This window comes from Uloborus diversus, chromosome 8, assembly GCF_026930045.1.
Source record: "Uloborus diversus isolate 005 chromosome 8, Udiv.v.3.1, whole genome shotgun sequence".
NCBI lineage: Eukaryota > Metazoa > Arthropoda > Arachnida > Araneae > Uloboridae > Uloborus > Uloborus diversus.
In genome coordinates, this window is record NC_072738.1 from 15346468 (window position 1) to 15370335 (window position 23868).

A 23868-nucleotide genomic window follows, 5' to 3' on the forward strand; every position below is an offset into this window, starting at 1 on the left:
TAATCCTCCAAGATACCACGGGAAGAGTTTGATGAAAGTCACTGTCAAATACAAAGGTGACAACTCTTACAATTTTATGTGAACCTTTTTGCTCTTTCAAAGTTACATCTAGGCCTTCTATATTTGAACGATGGCTCATGTTTTTGACAATGATTTTTGGTTTCAGGATAAATATTGAGGATCGAATCATTTAGAGAGAATTTTCCAACATATATATTCTGATAAGGTGTCTTTTTCCTATTTTCCCGTTACTTACTTGTAATCAATGACTCAAGAAATCAGGGATGAGAGCGGTCAGAGAGCAAAAAGGAGGAAATCCAAAAAAATTTCATGAAAGGGATGATATCCAAAACTGCATCAAAATAGAACCTGAAAGCCATGATATTCAAAAATTTAACAAAAAATGGCTAATTTACCAGTTTTAAAGGTAATACATATTTAATTAAGTATGAGTAATAATTTTGTACAATTTGCTACATTGTACCATTTCTTGCAAGGGTGTTTATTCCTAAATAATTCTAAATTTTCAAAAAGAGGCAACAATTTCTAGCCCCTGAGTCCTTGAACAAAGGGTTGGGGGAGCCAGAGTTCAATCTTGGCTGCATCACACAATAGTGTCAACTTTTCAAATTTTTTTAGAAAAAAAATACATTTTTTTCATTAAAAACATTTGAGTTTATAGTGTTAAACGAGTGAGAACATAAATTTTAAAAATTAGGTATGTTTGTAAAGTAAAAATTTACAACAGAGAGAAAAACCTAAAATTTCTTTAAGTGGTAGAACATACTTTTCATAGTAAGAATTGAAAATAAATAAATATATATGTATATAAACGATTGGTTATCTTTTTCCTTGCATTGGAACCCAAAATTCATTTTTGAAAACTTCCTAATACAATTTTGGAATAAAAAGAACAGTTTGTAGCTGTCTCATTTAATCATGAAATCTCAAAACTTTTAACAGGTTGTAAAGCCTAAACCATTTGAGATTCACTATAAATATTTTTTACACTTTCTTAAATATACAAAAAAGTAACCATGCCAAGTTACAAAAAAAAAAATAATCGAGACTGTGGGTGCTAAGCCACATTTTTTGATTGGGTTTTGCATTTTTTTTTATAAATAAATTAAAGAAATGAAAATATTATTGAATTGATGAATAAAATAAGCAGATATAAGGTAGCACATAGTAAAAAACCACCCAACATTAAAAATAACTGAAATACTTGCAGGATGCAAAAAGATTGAAATCTCAAACGAGGCATGCAACTTTCGGCGCAGCACGTGTTTAACGTCGTTGGTATGATTCCAAAACGTACGTTTTTGGCAGATATCGCGGAGGATTAAGATTCAAGGGGAAAAAATAGAACAAATGAGAAAACAGGGACAGAAAATTTAAAAAAATCTTATTTTTTCCCCCCCGATTTTTGAGAAAAATTAGGCCTGAAAGAGGCAAAAAAAGGAGGAAAGGTTTTAAAACCAACAGAAAAAGCCGGAATTCCGGCAAAAGCCGGAAAAATCTCATCCCTGAAGAAATGCTTACCAATATCTCCTAAACAAGGGGTTGGGGATCGGGGACTCGCCTCAAAAAAATTTCCGAAATTAAAAGACAAAAAACAATATTTTATGTCCTTTCTTTGGTCTGGTCAAGGGGTTCATAACTCTGTTTAAATTCCCTCTAGCTTCTGGGAGAGGCTTGAGCTCTGTGCTCCTTCAGTGGGCTGTAGCAGATTTTAGGGGAGACAAGGGGGTCAGTGCCCCCCAAAAGGGAGAAGTTAATTTACTTTTTCATATGTTATTTTTTCATTGAATTCTCCATAACATAAAATTTCTTTTTTAAAAATAACACAAAATGCACAAAGTATATTTGAATAAAAGCATTTTTGTTTGCAAAAGAAGAAAGACTGGTGTCAGAGGCCAGAATACATTTAATTCCCTGGTTTCAAATTCAATGGAACATAATGTAACGCAATAAATCCATTAATTAACATTTAAAAAAAAAATGTGAAGCCATACCAAGAAGAGTCATTTTGATCGAGGAAGCTATTTGCGAAATAATCGATTTATTTTTCAGCTTTTAAAAATGCAAAATGAAAGAAATCATACGATAGTTTCTTGGCAAAACCGAAATGTTAATGGAAACGGCATGTAGTATCAAAATGTCCTCTTGACTACATCATGATTTTGAAAACAAATCAGCAACAACCTTGTCCTTATGTTTTAATCATTATGACAATGTTCCTAATTAAAACCACTCATTTTATACCATCTCGTGGAAATTATAAGGTTTAGTATTTAATTGCCTTGAAATGTAAAAGATATTTTACCTCTACATTCAAAGTATATTATAGCATAATATTTATGTAATTAAAAGTAGATTAATTGGCCTTAAGGGATCCTAAAACATATTTTATTGAGGTGGTGGGGGGGGGGGGGGGCTTTTCAATTTCCAGGCTACCTCCAAAAACTATTTCTTTATCTGCCTCCCTCCAAACTTGCGCCACTGAAGCCAATTATAAATAACGAAGCTAAGTAAGAAGGTATAGGATTTTTATCAATCATTGTTCAAAGAGAGTATAGAAGCAGAAAAGTTGAGAACCCCCACATTAGACTAATATTTTTATGTTGTGTCCCATTTAATGTTAAAAATTCAATTAATCTGTTATTATACTGATATGAAATAACACAAAACAACTTTTGTATAAAACACATTTACTTTATAAATATCTTTCACTGTAATAAATACACAAAAATAGTATTCTTATAAAAATTAAACAGATTTGTATTTACAGTTAATAATCAAGCTGCAGTAAATTAACTTTGAGGCACAATAGTTGATTGAAACTGCATAAAAATTTTAGACAACTTTTATAGAGGCTATACTCTAGAAATATTCAACTTTCTGTACAAAAGTTGAATAAACTATATAAAATATTGAACTCTTAAAATTAGAGCTTGATTGAATAATATCAGTTTCACATATCAACATGTATACAATTTGATAAAAATGGCGCTTGACACAAATGTTGTGAAAAATATTGCTCAAATTGCACACATTTTAAAGAAACTGACCATATGACTTCTTTTCATTGACTTATAAAGTTTACTAAACGCCACAAAAATCATTTAGCAGCATGGAACTTTTTGCTTGAATCTTTAGCATGATCGATTAAAAGTTGGCAGGGTGTGAATTGAGGACCATAATGTTCTCTAAACTGCTCCATCCATTTTAAGATCTTGTCTGCTCCATAGGAATCAGTGTAACGGAAGGGTCCACCAAGGAAAGGTGGAAATCCTAAGCCAAATACTGCTCCAATATCACCCTCCAACTGAAATGGATAGTTTAATATATTAAGTAAACAGCAAAGCATTTAGAATTACACAAGCGCAAAAATATATTTAATGAAACAATAAAAACAAATGTCTGCTGCGTTTAACGAAAACATAATTTTGATGCCTCAACTTGAGATCAACCCTCCTTTGTCTCGATGAATTTAGACATAAAACTTTGTGCATTGCATCCAAGATTACACTCTCCAAAAGTAACTAGATAGAAAATACAATAAAATATCACAGAAAATGATTAATATCAAAGAAAAAACTTTTGGAACTACTCACAGGATTTGCAAGAATTCCTTCCTGCAAACAAAGGAGAGCTTCATTCACAAATCTAGTCACTAGTCTCATCTGAAGTTCTTCTGTTGTACATCTAAAAGTGAAAATTGTGTAACTTTGTAAAAAAGGAAGAAAATAAAGCAATAAAAATTAGAGTTAAAACTGCATCAAAAAACGCATGTATACAATACATGTTTTAGGGCTACAACCCTCCCTCTCGCCCTTTTTTTTTTTTTCAAAGTAGAAAAATTGAGTTTCTGACTTAACATTTTTAACTAACTAAAATTCAAAACTAAAACTTTTGAAAGTATACAAAAATGTTCATACAAATTCTGCTGATATCAGGGTTGGCAAGTTTCTACCGAGGCGGTTAAAACCAGCATAGCAAAAACCGCTTTCTGCCACATTTGCGGTAGAAACTGGCAAATACTCACAAAATGGCAAAAAATTAATTATTGACATACGGATGAACGGAAAAAATAATTAATTGTTAACCAAAGCACAATTTAATAACAATATTATCATAATTCAAAATCAAATGTTACATTGTTTGGACCCTGCAGTTGCCTATTAGAAAAGGTGGTTTCTAAAATCAAAACAGTTTTTCAATTTAATATGCACAAATGTGAAACTTTAGAATATTCCTGCAACAGAAGACAAGCAATGTTAGTGAAACTTTCATCTATTGTATATTTTTTTTAAACTGGTCCACCATGTAGTAACTGGGGTAGTGGTAAAAATTTGACTGGAAAAATAAGTTTTGAGAAATGGGGTCAATTTGTTTTGCAAAGCTGTGACATTCAAAATCTATATTAATAATGGCAAGTAAAATTCTGGCACTGTCTTGTTGAAGCACATGATAATTTCAATCACAAGCAATTTAGATGAAGCATATAAGGCAGCAAACTACAATCAGTAACGCCTGTTTAATTCTGCATGTCACTCCTCTTTTCTAAGCACCCATATGATTTTTTGACCTTTGTTACATTAATCCAAATAGTACGAGCATCTGCAATTGAAAATTTCCCTTTTATGTACTAAATCAAGGGCTAATCATAGGATTTTACTTTTCAAACTGATGAAATAAAGTTTTATTTTTTAGTTTACTTAAACCAATATCATTTAGTAATTACTTGAGTTTAAAGACGCTTTTGAGTTTTTGCCAGTTTCTGCTGGTTATAACCAGTTTCTGCCACTGGCATAGCACAAACTAGTTTCTGCCGGTTATAACCAGTCTGCCAGTAGCAGACTAGTTATAGTCTGCACGGCAAAAACTAGTTTCTGCCGGCAGAAAGCCAACACTGGTTGATAAGCTGTGGTCATCAGTGGGCTACCACTTAAGGGAAGGGGTGGGAGGCCGTTCATGCTGAAGAATGAACCCCACCCCATTCGCTACAAATGCCACAATTTTGAGTTAGAAAAATTTCTGAAACAACTTTTGCATCAATAATAAAAAAATTTTGAAAAAAAAAAAAAAAAAAGAACCGACTTCAAAATTGCTCTAAAAAGTGAAAAAAAATTTTATTCTTTAAACACCATCGATAATGCTTTTGAACATAATTTTTGAAGTTGGCGCAAAAACAAGACATAAAATCCAGTGTAACCAAGCTTCGTTCATATTTTTTTCAGAAAAGCATCCTAAGTTACGAATAAAAGATTTGTATCGTTATTCAAATATGCTGTCATCAATGCATAGTGTATGTGATAATGAAGAAACTGGGCCTGGTTAAATTTATAGTTGTAGTTGAGTTATGGCTGTGAATGATTTTATCTATCGTTTTTGCGCCAACTTCAAAAATTATGTTTAAAAGCATTATCGATGGTGTTTAAAGAATAAAATTATTTTTCACTTTTTAGAGCAATTTTGAAGTCGGTTCTATTTTTTTTTTCAAATTTTTTTATTTCATTCTTTTTAGTGTAAATGTAGGTATTTCAGAAATAGTAAGAAGTTACCATCACGAAACTTCACCTTATTTTTTTCATAAAAATGCTCCATACTAAAAAAAGAAAAAAACTATTAACACGTGTTAAACTTTAGGCGATTGGCACTAAAAACTTATCTTTGTTCCTCTCTGGAATTCATGTGTAGTTAATTTAATTATAACTATTTAAGTATTACGTTTTCCCTAACTAATTTCCATTTCACAGCATACAAGTTGCTTGTTATGCAATCCTGTATTTTCTTACTTAGCCCCGATCATCTGTTATTGGAATAGATGATAACGATAAAAATACTACTGTGTGTAGTTGAGGCAAACCAAATGGTAGCATTGTGAAGGCCTGAGCAGATCCTAATCACTGCATCACTTCGCTTCCAGGTTAGGTTTACCCCCACTATGGAGCAATAGCACTGAAGAAGGGAAGATTTCGGTAATTCACATAGGGTTACTATAAATCAGCAGGGTTACCAAAATCAAATTATTTATGCCGAAAATGAGACGACTGCGCCAGATTCCCGATTATCAAAATATTCCACTGAAGAAACTTGATGCTTGCTTCAGGGAAGCCTTCATTCAAAATTATCATTACAATTACTATTAATGTTACTGTCATATGGCACCAAACTTTCATAACAATGGGTTTTAAATTTAATCATTTAATAGGGAAATTGCATGAAATTTATTGTTTTTTGCCCATAACTTTTTTTCTAAAGGACAAATATGGTCAAACAAAGTAATGGGATTTAAGTTGAGCCATCCCCTATCCATTAAAAAAAGAATCATCAAAATCGGTTCGCTAGGTGAGACGCTGTGAGTGGACAAACAAAAAAAAAAAAAAACATACATACGGTATGAACTGATAACCGCCTCCTTTTTGAAGTCGGTTAAAAAGCACCAAATCTACCAAGAATAATACACCTAATAGGCATAAATGCTATAAATTAATGTCCTAAGCAATGAAAATTAGTAGCATTTCAAATATTTACTTTTAAAAATAATTAATGAATTCAATATATTACTCCAATCCTTTACATTTTATAGCTAACTCCCGATTATCCCCAGTCTTTCACACTTAAAAAACATTTAATTTTCGGTAACATTTAACTGAATGATAAATTTGTATATTTTAACTTAACAGGTGCAAAATATACTTTAAGACTTTTCTATTTCTTTCTCCCCTTTCCTTCAAATGACATTGAACCTTCCAAAGGCACAGAAACTTGATTTTTAGATCTGCGCTACTTACTGCTTTAGATCTATGCTACTTACTGCCTTAGATCTATACTACTTACTGATTTTTAGATCTACTCTACTTACTGATTTTCAGATCTACCATACTTACTAATTTTTAGATCTAAACTACTTACTGATTTTTAAATCGACCCTACTTGCTGATTTTTAGATCTATTCTACTTACTAATTTTTAGAACCTACACTACTTACCTGAGTAAACGAGTGACTAGGCTAATCTTGAAAGAATTCCCCTCCCCTGCCTTATGCATTTTTGGAGTAACCTTTCTTGATCTCTTTGAGTTAATCTTTTTTCACAATATGCTCGTGTATGTGAGAAATCAGTTTGCCATAATTAGCCATCCTTTTTTAGTTTTTACATGAATATTTTTTTACACACAATGTTACCGCTTCAGCTCTAGTTTAAATGTAGGGGAGTGCTATTGATCTTTTTAAGCTATTGCAAACATTAGCACCATTTTTTACTGAATTTGCAGATTATCCAGTTTAAGTGCCTTCTTATTCTACAGATAATCGGGAGTTAACTGTTTAAACACAATGTGGATGTCTATTTTTCTTTAATGGGGGGGGGGGGGGTCATAACCCCCAAGGCCCTTTCCTTGTATTTGTCCTGAAAGCCAAATTCAAAAATTGTTTTTCTAGATGTTTCTTATACTTTCAAAATATAGAAAATGTATTTTAATTTTTAAGCATAGTTTATCACACTTTGTGAAGTAAAAATGATCCTAGGTCTGTACAGGGCATTCCAATTGCCAAGGAATAAGAAAATGTACATTTCACTTAAAATTTTTCTTTTACAAACATTGATATTTGAAGAAATCCTAATTCTTAAATTTCTATTACTCTATTTTTTTATAAATATTTATATGCATTATGTTGCAGTTAAATCAAATATACTTCTTTTATTATATAAAAAAAAAGCCTTGAGTAAAGTGGCTACTAATGATTTTTTAAGAAAAGCTACTTAACTAAAAACCTCTATTGGCCACTGACAATTAACAAGGGGGGGGGGGGGGAATTCAATCTGAAGTGTAATGGATATCAACTTAAAAAATATCATGTAACTTAATTTCATTCTTACTCTTTTGGTGATGTTATTTGGTACTTTTTCATGATATCTTCTGCCTCTGGGTTCACTTCTCGCTCTTTCACGCCAGGAGTATAGACATAAATTCCTTTTCCGGATTTTCGCCCTAGGGGAAAAAGTTTTACACATGGAGTAAGTCAAAAATCTAAAAAAAAAAACATAAATTAAAAAGGGAAAAGAACATTTCTTACTCACCTAAAAATCCTGCAGACACTACATCTTTGACAACATTTAAATTCACACCATGACTGAACCTTTCACCAAAAACAGAAGATAAGTAATTTGAAATATGTATTGCAACATCCAATCCAACTTCATCAGCTAATGTTGCAGCCCCAACAGGAAACCCAAAATCCTTTGTTATTTTGTCAAGTTGTTTTGGACTGATATTTTCCTGTAATGTTAAAAATAAAGATAAAAATGGTAAGGCTTTATGATTAAATGCTTTGATGTACAACTTTTTATTATTTTTTTTAATAAAAAAATGTCTCTATCAATCAGGTTTACACTTGCTATTTGGTTTTATTTTGTACTAGCAGTACCCGCACAGCGATGTCCATGCTACAAATTTAATGGAAGTCCGTTGAATAAAAAAATTGACGCCCCCTCCCTCTCTGATGTGAAATGATCATTTTTCTTTGTATAAAATGCATACACACCTTTTCAAAAAAAAAAACTATTTAAGTTTCTTTGGAATTTAAAACTTTTCATCAAATCATTAAATTAGATTTACAGTTGCTTTAAAACTCTATTTAGCGAGTGAAGCGGTTTTTACAGCAATTTAAAATACTTCGCCAAATAAACAAAAAACATCAAATAATATCTTTCATATGTAAAAATAATTCCGCAACTCTACTGTTTATCGTAAAACTTGCCCAGCAACCACACTATCATAATCGATCCGTCTAACAAAAAAAAAACATCCCGTGGAACATTCAAAAATTGTCAAAATTGTCGTCAGAAAAAAAAAAGAAAGAAAATGTCATACATTTCACTCAGATAAAAACAAATCAAAAGTTTCTTTTCTTTCAAAACAAATCTCCAAAGCAATGAATTACATTAACGGCTGCCTTAAAACAATAATCTGAACTGCTCAGCGCCTAACGCGCCAAGCGACCACGCTCCCAGAACCTAGCCCTTTTGCGAATGAAGCGGATGTTTTTTCTTTGGCAATAATAAATGTTTTGCCAAACAAACAAAAAGGTATAAAATCACATTAACGGTAGCTTTCAAATCTTTATATATTAAGAGCTGCGTTGCCCGACTTTGCCCGGTCCTTCCTTGAGAATAAAAATTGTGTCAAGTGGCATATATTCAATAATCAGGCTTAAATACAAGAAAAAAAAAACACCATGCAAAATTACCCTTCCAAGCAATGGCGACAGATATCAAAATACTTTTAAGAAACTAAAATGCGAAAGATGGATTTTAAAAGCGTAACCATGGAAACATGAAATAAAATAAGTTTGAGAAATTATATGCAAAATGATGAAATAAACAATGGATTCAAAAAGCGTAACCGCGGAAACACAATAATAAAATGGTTGACAACTTGAATCAAAATGGCATATTTTGAAATTGATTTAAAAACGCTTGTAACTTTTTTTCTTTTGAAGATAGAAGCTAATTTTTTCGACCATAGGTCGAGAGAGATTTGCAGTAAAAAATGTCGCTTTTTCCATGGGGTCAAGAAACACTGTGGGACAATTCCTTCACTTTTTATTGATAGATTTATTGAAGAAAGTAGTGCCTAAATTTCAGCTAAGCCTAAAAAAGTACAAGCTAAAAACGCAAATTACTCCTGTCGCAGTTAAGTTAGAGCATTGAAACAAATTCTTTAGAACGCGGAAAACTCTACCCTTTTCAACGATACATAATATTAATATGTGCAAGTAACTTTTCACCCCTTTAATAGCCAATTATAGGCAATTTACGTGAAATTTGGGCCTAAATTGGAATAAATAAAAAAAGAACTATTTATCGGATTTTTTTTTTTGAATTATAGCCTATGTTACTCAGTAAGAAAGCACTTTTCATATAGTGAAGGAATTTTTCAAATAGGTGCAGTGGGTAGTACCTCAAACATGTAAACACACAAAAATCCGCCCTCTTTCTTTATAATATCAGTATAGATTTGATCAGAATTGCTGTTTATGAAAGAATTGAATAAATATTATCTTCTAATTTATTCATTTCTTAAGGTACTATATCTTATCTTAATTTTACTGTTAATGTACTTAACATCAGATTGTGCACAGAAGGAAAAACTTCATGCATATAAGTGTCTAAAACTGAAAGTTGAAAGCATAATTTTTCACAACAATCAAGTCAATATTGAATGGATGCAAGCATTGATCTAAAACAGGTGTCCTAACCTTTCAGTAACATGACAAAAGGTGGAATAAAACTAGTTTAGTTTTTTTTTTTTTTTTTTTTTTTGTATATTGGAGACAATTTTTAAAGACCTTCAGGGAAGGGAGTGATTTTAAACTTCGAAGAAGATATACATGTTACCACCAAAGTCCGAAATCCTGCTAAATATCAACATTAGCTGGTGAATACCAACATTCCAATAACTAAGACATCGGCGAAAGACGGTGTTTCTTGTGAATGTCAGTGAAAGTCAACAATATCCAGTGTGGGTCTTTCATAACACAGAAACATAAAAATTAAACTTCCAAGAAAAACATGGTGCAAAAAAAAAAAAAAAAAAAAAAAAAAAAAGAAAAGAAAAAAAAAAGAAAAAAAAAAAAGAATACAAATTTAACAAAATTAAATGCTGCAAGCCCTACAAATCCTTTACAATACAGCTGTCAACTTATGAAGTTTTTTTTCTCTCTCTCAAAAATATCATGAAGTATATATATATTAAAAAAAAAAAACTTTCAATTTAAAAAAAAAAAAAACAAAACCTGAAAATACAAAAATGAGAAGGGAAAATAGAGCAAATTTGAATAGAACCACACAATATGAATGTCATATATTGACAACATATAAGAGGCAAACTAATAATTGAAACATTCCTTTTGTAAGAAATAATAAAACCAGTCTGAAAAATAAAGGTTCACACACTGAGGGATATTGAGAGCTTAGCAACAAAACACAAAGCACCTCAACCATAGACCACTTTTGAATTCCCTTCCCAGCCATTCAAACTTACAAAAGGTGAAACCTAAAGATTAAGCTAAAAGCTGGGGTGCGGTTAGAAAAAAAGTCTGAAGAATAAGTATAAGAAACTTCCTCATCAATGACCATGGCTCAACTACAAATGGCTTCAATCAACATTTTTTTTAAAAAAACATCTCATTTCTTTTATTCTTATCATGCACCCACTCTTCAAAAAAAAAAACACACCACACAATACTTGCAGCAACCTTTTCACGAAAAACTTAAAAAGGGCAAATGACAAGCTTATCCGTTTAATTTAGAAATTGAAATTTTATGCATTCATAATGGGGTTCCATGACGCATGAAACACGTGTGTGCAATATTTTCGCAACAAGCAGCACTTTTATTGAGTTGGTTTTTCCACTTGACAGACTTGCCAACTTTTCAAAACTGGCATCAGAGTCATTCCATGCGAAATGAGCAAATCAGCTGTGACTGACATGTCACAGATTTCAATGAAAATTTTTATTTAGGTAAACCATGCATATCTATGAGGAAATGCAAAGTATGGACGTTTAAAAACTGTTTGTTGCTTTGTTATTGACATTAGAAGTTGATGCTTATGCTAAGCCTAAATTTTCGGAGTTCATTGCTGCCAGTTTGTGACTCAATAACTCCATAAGTTATAAACGCACACTTAAAAAATAAATATTTCCGCATTCTATAAACAAATCTCTATTGGGAAAAAGCAAAGTAAAATTTATTCGGATTTTTTTTTTGAATCTGAGATATTACCAAATATTGAAATTTTGCCGATTTACTTCAGATTTCAAATCACTCTTCTAGCCCTTTTAATGAAAATATGAGAGTAAAAATGATTCAGATTGAAAAACTATCTATAACTAACTATCTGCTCTAATTTAGTTATTGCTTATGAATTTCTTGATGACGAAATCGTACTTTAAAAAATCGAAAATTTCATTTTTTCCTCTATTTCAGATGTTTTTTTGAAGATGAGGGAATGCTCTAAATTTACTCAAGTTCTTTTATGTAATATATTGAAGTGTCTTTTAGAAGCTATTAAATTTTAATCATTGGTATCAGCATATTTTTGTTACTAGAGTAATTTGAACTTAGGCAAAATTTCATTAGTTAGTTCTTTTTATTGTAAGTTTAGCAAAGCTAACCATTTCTTTCGTGTTTCATTTTCCCAAAAGCATGTTTATGAAGTATTTGCTAAAATGTACATTTTTTAAAAATCGAAATAAATGTTAGATATACTTGCTTTTGCATCATTGAGTCGTTTATCTAGTGTTTTGAATTCTTGTAATTTCACATAAGAGTCAATCCATACAGGTTCCATACAGTATAAACTATTCATTCATGTTCAAATAGTTCTAAGTTATAAAATTAAAATAATTATTTTGGAAATTACAATATGTTTTTTCAATATAATGTATTATATAGGGCACAATATACGTAATTTAAGAAGGTGCAATGAAGTTTTCACACTTTTTATTTCTGTTTTAGTGTGTGAATTGACTAGCAAAATTGCTCAATTTCAAAGACCTGTATCTTTTTTACAAACCAAATACAAAAAACAATATGTATAACATGCATAGTATTTGAATGGAATATTCAATTGGCCATGAAATTTTATTTTTAACTCCATCCCCTTTTGGTTTACAGGGGTCTAAAAATGTCATTTTTCCGATTTTTGAGGGGCTGTAATCTATAAAGGGTGCACAAACACAGAGCAACAGTTACATATTCTTTTTAGCATAGTTCCAGTGATTAGTTTTTGCCGTATTTCATTTTGTGTTTCTGCCCCATATGCGAGTTATCTCCCTTTGAAATGAGTAAAATTTTTACATTAGACCCTGAACTTTAACCTGTTGCCGTTATTTTAATTATTGACTTACAGCTACGTAACTCAGCATGTAAGACTATCAATTTATGCACTTTAACATCAAAGCGTTAAAGTAATTGTCATAAATGTAATTCAAATAGATTTTGACCAAAATGCAAAGATCTAAAAGTACCATTTTTGACTACGACAAATCACTTTTGATGACCTCTAAAAAATCAAAGGTCCAGTTGAAAGAAAAAGTGGTTTTAAACATTTTTCATATCCAGCTTTTAGGGATATGAATTTCAAAAAAATTAAAAATGGTTGAGCGCACAAATCCATCGAACCTGTATGGATTGACCCATAAAACACAAAGAAAATGCTATTTTTCTGAATTTTATTTTACGTTTGGAAATCAAAAACCAATTTTGAGTTTCTTCAAGCAAATAGTAGAAACACAGATCTATATTCTTGTAAAATTTTGAAGTTGTCTGAATTTTCCCTCATTTGAATTTTTGTGTGTATGTGAAGGGGAAAATCATCATTTTACAAAATGACACTAAGTTTAAAACTGATTTTGAAGACAAAGGAGTTAAAATACAACTTCAAAAGTAAGGTATTTCTTTTATGATACTTTAGCACATTATTGGGTATTAATTTCATCAAAGCTAATGCATTCCTTAAAGATTGAGATTATCAAATAAAATGCTTAATTATGAGAAAATTGAAATATTTTCAGTTTTTGAAACTCGGTTAAAAGTTAACTATATTAACTTTGAAAATTTTACTGACATCAGATTAATTACCCTACTCCATAGATTGCAACAACATATAACTTTTATGTTTTCATTAAATAGTTAATAAGATAAAAGCCTTCAAAAATGCAACATTTAGCATTTATGAGAATGCTGTTCAATTTGACCAATTTTCAATCGCATGTAACTATTCAAATAAAAAATTTTAAACAAAAATATTTTAGATATTTTTATATAGGTATAAAAGAAACCTGTATACCAAATTTCATAAAAATCTGTTACCATGCGGCCACCACTTTTTTGCGAATTTTGCTCATTTTGTATGGAATGACCCATCAGTAAAACTTTTCACGAAGCATTTTAAAAAACTGGGACAAATTAATTGATGTAAAAACCCATTAGATTATGCATGCATAATACTAACATATGAATATAATGCATGATAAAATTTATCATGTAAGTGCATTATTAAGACCCAGCTAATTAATGCAATTTAAACATTAAATTTAATTTCAGTTTATGGAAATCAATTCAGAATCTAATTAAATATAAAAATGAACATTCATATAATTTTGCCAATAGCAATCTTTTAGAAGTACAGGGTGGCTATAAAATAACGTGAGGTGTTCAGAGCCTTCTAGCAAGTGAAGTATTGGACGAAAATTTGCCAAACTTTATGGGTGTACACAGTAGACCATGGAATTTTGATTTTTGAAAAAAAAAAAAAATTAGTATCAAAAATCGATACTAGCAGAAATTTTGTCGTTGAAAAGGTCTATCACTGTGAATATTGAAAAATGAAATGCTAACTGACAAAATATTTCAATTTTATTCACAAAGTATGATTTTCACAAACAAATGAGGTCTGCTGATTTTTACTGATCCACATAGAGGTACTTTTCATTTATTACATACAATGCACAATATTTTCCACACATCCGGGAGAGGGGGTGGGAGGGGGATTAATGTTTCCTACCTGTAACTTTATTTGAGTTTTCAAAGTTAAGATATCGGGAACATGTCTTAGATACACAACACCGTTAAGAAATCCCCATGGCAAAACTTCACAAGGGGAAAGATTGGGCGATCACAGTGGCCATACCATAAGAAATGCATGACTAATAAAACTGCTATCAAAGAAATGTTGCCGCCATATACTCAGTACCTAAAGCCTAACGTGGGGTGGTGTACCTTCTTATTCAATTCAAGAAAATATTATTCAAGAAAAAAATCTTTGCTTCTACGCCGAAATTTCTTCCTGACGACTTTTGGTATTATTCTTCTCTTGTTACAAATTGAAATTTGTTGATGGTTTTATTGAGCCTCATTTGTAAGCAACAAACATTTGTAAGTAAAAAACTTGATAAGTGCTGCATTTTATGGCATTTAATTCTTTAGTGTTAGCAAGCAATATACTTTTGCAGTGCCAAAATTCCCCTGGTAATGACCTTTTGGTATTATTTTTTTATTGCAGAAATCGAAATTTCGTGGTCTGCTATGTACGCCCATGAAATTTGGCCATGTTTGACTTGCTAGAGGGCTCTGAACACCTCACATTATTTTATAACCACCCTGTATATAATAACTCAAAACAATTTCACTTCCTAGAAAGATATTTATTTTTTCAACCTCTCAAAAAGACAAAGTTGAGTAAACTTCAATCAATAATGAAGCAAATATTGAAACTACACGTCAATTTATTATATTGTGCAAAATTTTATAAAACAAATGTTGATGTTAAATGATACTTCAAGTTTAAAAAAATAATAATTTACCAGGTAGATACTACTTTACATTTTACAAGATAAAAAGATGCATTTATATTTAAAAATTCTTTTCAAAATTAACAACTTCAGCATTTTTGGAAAATGCAGCTGAATTTAATGAAGCAGCAGTGGCTTTTTTTGCCTTACTTAAAAAAACTCTCTTCTCAGCCGCTTCTACATTTTTCAAATGGACCCCTCCAGTCACATTGCGCTATACATTGTTTTGACAGCCCGTGAGCAATCAAAAAGTCACTCACAAATCTTGCAATATACAAGTTTCCCCTCTTTCTTATTAAATTTTTTATGCATGGAAATTCAACAGTATATAACTCCTTGTCTACTTGAAAATCAGAAAAAAACTTTGCTTTGCTCCCCCCCCCCCCCCCGACTCCATTTGTACAACGAGATACAAAACAAACACACGTCTTTCAGAGCTTGTTCCGCAGCGCCTCGCTCTTAACCCCTGCATCGAAAACAGCCCTGGAGACGACCAATGAGCTCACAGAAATAAAGCTGGGAGTGACTAGGGTTGCCTGGCATTTTCAGATAGGTCAGAGAGCAAGCGGATTGAAACAGATTCCTTCTGCGGCGAGTTAGGGGGAAAAATTACCTATTGGGTGATTTTGACATAATCTGGAAACACTGCAGTCGCATAAATACTCTGAAGAAAAGACAAGGCAAAATGGCTAGTCGTGCTTAGAATGTACCTTGGAAGAACGGAACGCTTTATTTAGCTACTTTTCAAGCAAATCTGAAATATTTTCTTTTTTGCAGAGTTTTTTAAGCATGCACTTATGATTTGATTGAAAAAATGGTTTTAAAGTGAACTATAGTTAAAAACCGTAAAAATCGGGGGTCTATCCCTAAGCCCGTAAAGTTTAAGTGACATTTATAAATTTTACGGATGATCCGTAAAAGTTGGCAAGTATGACGTAATATTTTTGTGAAAAGGTAAACTTTTCAGTTAAAGCTACTCTTACAATTATTAACTCATAATTTAAAAAATTATTTATACACTATATTCATTTAATCATACATTTATCCTTGGTACACTAACAAAAGTTATAAAACCATTGGAAAATACTAATTTAAAAAGAAAAAAAAAGATGTTTTAGTTTACTTCATCAAGTTACACTTCAAATTAGTGTTCACTTATTGTGGATCAGGGAAATGTTTTGGGAACCAAATGAGTAATAAATATAAAATAGGTTAGAGGGGGGTGGGGGGCGGACCAGACATTGTTTGGATAAATAACTGAAGTTTCGGCTTAATCAGGAAAGTACTTTTATAAGGAAAATAATCTTAAATCTCATTCTTGATACCCACATGAGGAAGTAAGATGAAAGTGCCAAAATTAAAAAAATGGAGATAACCAGTGCAAGTAGTAGGAGAACCTCTCCTTTGTCTTGGGGCAAGAGATGGTACTAGTAGCTCTGGTAGGTGTTGATATGCAGCATAACTTGGAAAAATAATTTAATGAAAGCCTACCTAGAATCTGAACTTTAAACATGTTTCATAAGGAGCTTTATGAAGCCTACTTATATCCCTTTGCTTCTCACTGCCTCATATAATTAGCTGTAACAATGTCATAATATAATTTATAGCATTTAGCAAAGTAACAACACTGTACAATTTCTATTGAAACAATTACTAATCTCTGCATAGTGCTTTTAAGAAACACTACATAGTACAGTACAAAGTCAGCAATTGGCATTGGCGAAACAGCAGCTGATAGAGTTAGAGGTGGCACAATGCAAGTTTTACTTTTCCAAATTTTACAAGTATTTTGCTTGGAATAACCAAATTTTCCAATTGAACATGGACTGCATGGGCAAGACTTTTTACTGTGTAGCATATGAGGTCCATAATTACTGTAAGACATCAATATTTACTGTAATATGTAAAACTCCTGGTACAAATAAACTGTCCAGACTGCGAGTTTTAAATACAGAAATTTTACAAGTATTTTGTTTGGAATAACCAATTGAACATGGATTGCATTGATGAGACTTTTTACTATAGGTACATAATTATGTTATATTATTAGAGGTCCATAATTACTGTAAGATATCGACATTCACTAAAACATATAAAAGTCTTGATACAAATAAACTGCCCAGTCTACACATCAAAATTACTCTACCTGCATCATGGTAATAACTTCAAATAACATTGGAGCTAAAATTCTTGTAGTGTAAAAACCAGGTCCATCCTTCACAACTATGACAACTTTTCCTTGTTCTAAGCCAACTTGTACAGCAGTCGCTGCTGTATCAGTTGAAGTTTTATCAGTCGTTATAACTTCAAGCAGCTGCATTTTATCAACGGGAGAAAAGTAATGCATACCAACTACCTGAAACACAAACACTTCAAATGTAAAGAATATTTCATTGATACAAATTAACAAATACATGAATAGTTTTGCTTAAATTACTACAGGAATGAGAGATAAATTTACAAATTCCAAAAGCTAGAGGAACTCAGGCATTTTCTTTGGATTCTTGATAAAGCATAAGATTTTCATTCCTCAATGTATCATACCCGATTCCTGGAAATTCCAGTAATAACAAAATAAAAACATAAATTTAAATAAAATGAAATGGAAAAACACTGCAACAAAAACGCATATAAAAAGTAAAAATGCAAAATTTTAGCCCAACATAGGATTGTAAATCTTAAACAAATAATTTGAGAGCAATCTACCGTGGTTTTGAGGAGTGTTTTTTGATTTACTAAGGACGGTTCAATATTGTGTACAAAAATCATTTTTTAAAAGATAAAGTCACTTACTTAAGGTTTGTGTTTGTATTCTGATAATAGTATAAAACACTAGCATAAAAGTAGTTATTAGCAATTAATTAATAAAACATTTATAAAACTAAGTCACTTTGATTTCCCTTGTCTGCACACATATGAGGCAGTGAGAAGCAAAGGGATGCACAAGTGGCAAAATTAAAAATTTGGAGATAACCAGTACAAACAGTAGAGTAACCTCTCCACTGTCTTGGGGCAAGAGATGGTACTAGTAGACCTGTACTGCTGTACAGCATAATTTGGTAAAAAATTGAATAAAAGCCTACTGAAGACGTTATTTTTAAATATGTTTTACCCAAAACTTTAAAATGCCCACTTACATTCCTTTGCTTCTCACTGCCTCATGTGTCATTATAATGATAAACGAGCTGATGTGTGGGTCACATGACTTCCTTTTACTCCAATTTAATGTCATTTTCTCATTATTGGCAATTTTAATGTGATTCAATAGTTTACTCTCTAAATATCACCAACAGTGGTCAAATTAAAACCTGATTTAAATTTAAAAAAAAAAAATTAAATAAAAAAATCGCCAAATTTGTCAACAAGGTAGCGACAAAACTTGACGACCAAAAGACTGCCCATATATCGCCAAGTGTCAGCCAAATTATAACACCATTTGAGTTTACATCGAAATTAACAATGATTTTACCCCAAAAAGGGGCAAAAGACCCCTTTGTAATCACCCAAATGCAACTAAAAGGGGAGTTGCACAACTAGACCCCAATAGGAGTCTATGTACCAAATTTCAACTTTCTAGGACATACCGTTCTTGAGTTATGAAACATACATACGCACATACAGACGTCACGAGAAAACTTGTTGCAGTTAACTCGGGAATCGCCAAAATGGATATTTCGCGTGTCTATACGTTCTTAGGCACTTATTCACGTGTGGTCGAGTTGAAAAAAAAAAAAAAAACTCAACATTTGTTCGGGGGTGAGCAAAATGGAAATTAAGGTCAATTTTTGAGTGAAATTTTTTTTGCGAATACAATACTTCCTTTTTTGTAAAAGGAAGTAAAAAATAAAATATAATGAAAATTGAAAAGAGTGAATAATATTAGTTTTTGAAGTTAGTAAAAGTTTCAAAACTTTAAATTATTATTAAAAACTATAATACTACAAGGGACAATAGAAAAAGAAGGATATGTGAAGCAGCAAAAATCCTGACAGAGAAACATCACATCAGAAAAATACGGGTGTTTGGCAATGGTTATCTGCATGATGGCTTGAAAATGTTCACTTAATGAATTTTGGCAAGAAATGCAAAGCAAACTAACTTCCATGCAGAATTAGTTATTTCAGAGAAACTGCAAAATGTGGGGTAGTTGGGAATTCTGCTAATGTATAAAAGCTGATAAGTTTGCAATAATCGAAATAACTGTTCAATCTAACTCAAATATGAACAAAGACGGGTAATTTTTTTGAGCAGTAAAATATACATGATCAATTTTAAAAAGAAAACAAAAGGTGACAAAAAACTGAGAGCAGGGAAAGCTCTTTAAAAATCTTTAATAGATATTAATTTTGAAAAATAAAATACATTCAAAACATTTACAAAGACGGCTGTCTTCTTTAGCATTTCATAGAAATTTAAAATTTCAGTAAAAATGTAAACAATGGGCTTTAAACTTAAACAGAGAGAGATGGTTGAGAAAAAAAAAGGAGAGAAAACACAATTTTTTTCGTTTATTAAGGACTTGCTTAAAAAACTCAAAAATAAAGCTTCTTGTGAAAGTAGTTAAGAATTTTTACTCGAAACTAAGCACTTTAAAGAATTTAAAAAATAGGTTACTGAAATAAAGCACTTTTAAGTACGTGTGGGAACTCTGTTGATGCTAACTTGTTTTTAAAGTTATTAAAGTCTTTTCATTCATATGAACACCTATTTTGAATGAATTTCTACTCAGACAAAACAAAATATGAATTAATCTTCTGAATCACTTTTATTTTTAAGTTAATTTCTGAAATTGAATTTGAATAGTAGATTCCCTTTTATCTGTGGAAAAATTTAATGAGCCGAGATTAACTAAAAAAACTGAAAAAAAAAATAATAATAATAATAATAATGCAAGAAACGTTAGTTGCTGTTACATACATGTACTTAAAGTTTAAATTGTAATATCTGTTTCTAAAAACAGGCATTTATAACTCTAATACAGTCAACAATTGTAATTTTCGGTAATTGACAAATCATACAAAAATGATCCAGTTTAAAATTTACACAAACACTAATTTTTTCCTCTGAAAAACCTCTAACACACAACAATCTTCTTTGAATCATTCAAAATATAGATTAAAAGAGTTAAAGTAAAAATGAACTTCCTAATAAAGGAATCTTCAAATTTGTGGAAACAATATAAAAAAAAATTATTGGCAAACAGGGAATTCTTAAAAGAAATTTTTTTTCAATAAATAATTTGAAAAAAAAAATATTACAATAAATTATAAAATTGTCATCCAAAGCTTGCATATATCAAAATAACTTCCATACTTGAAAATGATTGAAATTATTAGCAGGATGTAAAATTTTGAAATCTGAGAAAGTCATTTAAAAAAAGTTGCTATTTAATGTTTTGTTAGTATATTATTAATAAGACAGTAGATATTAAATAATTAATTTGCATGATATGCTCTCCAAACCGTTAGGAAAGGCTACATACAAATAAAGTAAATAACTCTTCAATTTGAGTAATTCACAACATTACCCGACTTTTACAAAATTTTACATCATAAAATCCATAGTTTTCATATTCTATTGTCATCTTAAACATCCTAAATTAATTTAAGACTAATTTTCCTTTCTAAAATCTTCATAAATTTAAGAACACTGATGAAACTGAGTGATAATTTTTACTAGTGGTAATTTCTTAAATTAATATTGATGCATATGGGTGGACATGGCAAAATGACAAGTGTGCAAGTCTTTTACACAATATAAAACACAAGAACAAAAATAATGGTTAATACAAAATTATTAATGTCCAAGAGTTAGAACCACATAGTAAACAAAAACGAGAGAGTTATACAGATATGAATGCAATCAGATTTCGAAAAGAGACAAAAATGAAAGCTGAAGTGTAAAAACAAAAAAAACAACTAAAATGCATTAATTTACTGCTTAATACGTAAATTTTGGCAAGTGTGTTGGTTTCAAAGCCAAAAGTCCATAACCAATTGTAAGGTTGCCATGATTTTTAAGCTTTTTTTTGCTGAAAATCATGATTTTCCTTGACCTAATTCGCTCATGGTCGAAACCTATGACTTTCTGGGTACGCCGATACCCTGTTGACAGCACTAATTGTGTGTTGCAATCAAAACAAGGTAGAAAGTGAAAATCAATTTTTAAAAAATGCATATTTTCTTTTCAAAGTGGTTAAAAAAAAAAAACTTATAGTTGTTTTACAGGTCATCTACAATCTATTAATCTTGGTAGATTTCTGTTTAACTTTATTCTCACATAAGGGTCATTCTCCAGAAAACGTAACTTTTGAATGCAAATGTTTTCAATTTCGAAACCTTTTGTTTTCTTTTTTTCTTTTCATTCTTACATGAAAGTGTTATCGACTAGAAGTAACTATAAACAATGGCCCAGTTAAGTTCCAATTATTTTACTCATAAATTAAAAAAAAGAAAAAAAATGCCTTGTTCACGGAAATAAAAAAAAAGAAAAAACTTTTAATATTTAAAAATTGAGACCAATTAATTTATCAAAGTAGTAATTTTGTTAATTGTGCAAACAATCAGCTATTTGAATGATTAGTGGGAACAAAATATCAAGCTCTCTTAATTTAAGTACGGCTTAATAAATTTGAGGATATACTGGCAATTTATAATTTTGGTAGAATGCCTATTATTGATGTATTTCCCCTCCATCATTTATTTTCACCTCAGAAATAATGACATTGATAAGGTCTGTCACGGAGGTGAGGAATTTTCCATTAATATAGGCCTAATAGATACATTTTTCAGGGAAATTTTTTTTTCTTTGCTGCTACAATCTGCACATGTTAAGCATATGAAAACATGCTCACTTCTTTTTACTTCTTTTTAGAAAGTAAAGAAAGTATTGTATTCACGAAAAAGGCCTTAATTTCCATTTTGCTCGCCCCCAAATGAATGTTGAGTTTTTTTTCAAACCCGACCATACGTGGATACATGTCTAAGAATGTATAGACACCTGAAATATCCATTTTGACAATCCCCGAATTAATTACAATGAGTTCTCTCGTGACGTATGTATGTATATGCATAACTCAAAAACGGTATATCCCAGAAAGTTGAAATTTGGTACATCGACTCCTAGTGGGGTCTAGTTGTGCACCTCCCCTTTTGGTTGCATTCGGATGTTAATAAAGGGGTCATTTACATCTTCTTGGGAGGGAAAACATTATTAATATCAATGCAAACTCAAGTGGTGTTATAATTTGGCAAACCCTTGGCAACACCTTGCCAAGCTTTTAGTCGCCTGGTTTTTTCGCCAACTTGGCGACAAAAAATTGCAGTCTTTTTTTAAAATAAAATTGGTCTCATTTTGGCCACTATTGGCAATATTTATAGAGTTAATCATTGAGTCACATTAAAATGTCCAATATTGGGAAAATTAACCTGTATAAAACGTTAGTTTGCTTCAGTTCGCAAGAAACTTGGGGCAAAAATATTTAAAGTGTTTCTTTGCTTACTCCAAGGCATCTATAACTATTATCATTAAATTGGTATAAAAGGAAAGTCATGTGATGCACACATCAGCTTGTTTTACACTAATTTACATCCATGAAGTTCAAGTTCACGGAGGTGAGAATTCAGAATAACCAAACTAAGCTTTTAAAGCAAAATCTATCTTCTTCTTTTTCGATAAAAATCCCACAACTTCAACTATGGCTGAAAATAAACAAGGGGGCTCCCTTGTATCATGGAAAATAAAATGTAATGTCATTACTGTCACGTATTAATGAGGAATGGCATTTTATGTTTAGGTAATGGAGGTGAGAATTTATTGTGTGACATGATTCCTTGTCGTACTAAAACGAACTAAAACACAATATTAAAAAATTAAATATACTTAAACAATTAGTATTTGAGACACTTGTGAAAGGAATAATAAATAAATAAATATATACTTTTCATTAAACAAGTTATTAAGCAATATTAACAGCCACACACGGAGGTGAGAATTCTTATATTGTAAACCAAAGATATACTAAAATAAAAATTATTATTGAAAATTTGTTGGTGGTTTAAATAGATATATTTCTGATGAAATTAAAAATCATTGTTAAATGTTCCTTAACGTTTTTACTGTAAAAGACATGTGACAGAAAAGTTACACTTTTTGAAGAATGACCCATAACTTATTAAGCCCAGTCTACTAACAATATTTCTTTTATATGGGAAATATCAGTCTGTGTGAGTAAATTGGCAACTAAAATTGGATAAAAGTTTTGAAATATGGAAAATTTTGAATGAAGATAAAAATCATAGCATATTCAAGAACCTTTATACAATACAAATAGCATCATACTTAAACCATTTCAACCTGAAGAATACAAAAATGCATTAATAAAAAGTAAAAGTGAAAGAAAACAAGGAGAATCGAAAATCTATCTTACTTTTTCAGGTCTCTTTGAGGCTTCTGCAATTTTGTGAATAGGCAAAGCTGATGTATTTGATGCAAAAACGCAG

General features: G+C 31.0%; 1 protein-coding gene across 1 annotated transcript; it reads right to left on the reverse strand.

The window, feature by feature from the left end:
* Nucleotides 1–2706: 2706 nt before the first annotated feature.
* Nucleotides 2707–23859, reverse strand: LOC129228181 (trifunctional enzyme subunit alpha, mitochondrial-like). Its single transcript, XM_054862842.1, has 6 exons — nucleotides 23796–23859; nucleotides 17514–17723; nucleotides 8088–8286; nucleotides 7887–7998; nucleotides 3618–3708; nucleotides 2707–3328 (listed from the first exon to the last, which is right to left on the reverse strand). The coding sequence occupies exons 2-6, from the start codon at nucleotides 17712–17714 to the stop codon at nucleotides 3122–3124; spliced, it is 810 nt and encodes a 269-aa protein (XP_054718817.1). The 5' UTR covers nucleotides 17715–17723; nucleotides 23796–23859; the 3' UTR covers nucleotides 2707–3121.
* Between the last annotated feature and the right edge of the window lie 9 nt (nucleotides 23860–23868).

Excerpts from the sequence above, each read along its gene's own strand:
- LOC129228181 (XM_054862842.1), bottom strand. The coding sequence starts at position 17,714 with ATGCATTACTTTTCTCCCGTTGATAAAATGCAGCTGCTTGAAGTTATA. Across the intron at positions 8,287-17,513 it reads AAGTTATTACCATGATGCAG|GAAAATATCAGTCCAAAACA; the intron begins GTAGAGTAATTT and ends TTAACATTACAG. Across the intron at positions 3,709-7,886 it reads CAAATAACATCACCAAAAGA|ATGTACAACAGAAGAACTTC; the intron begins GTAAGAATGAAA and ends TTTCACTTTTAG.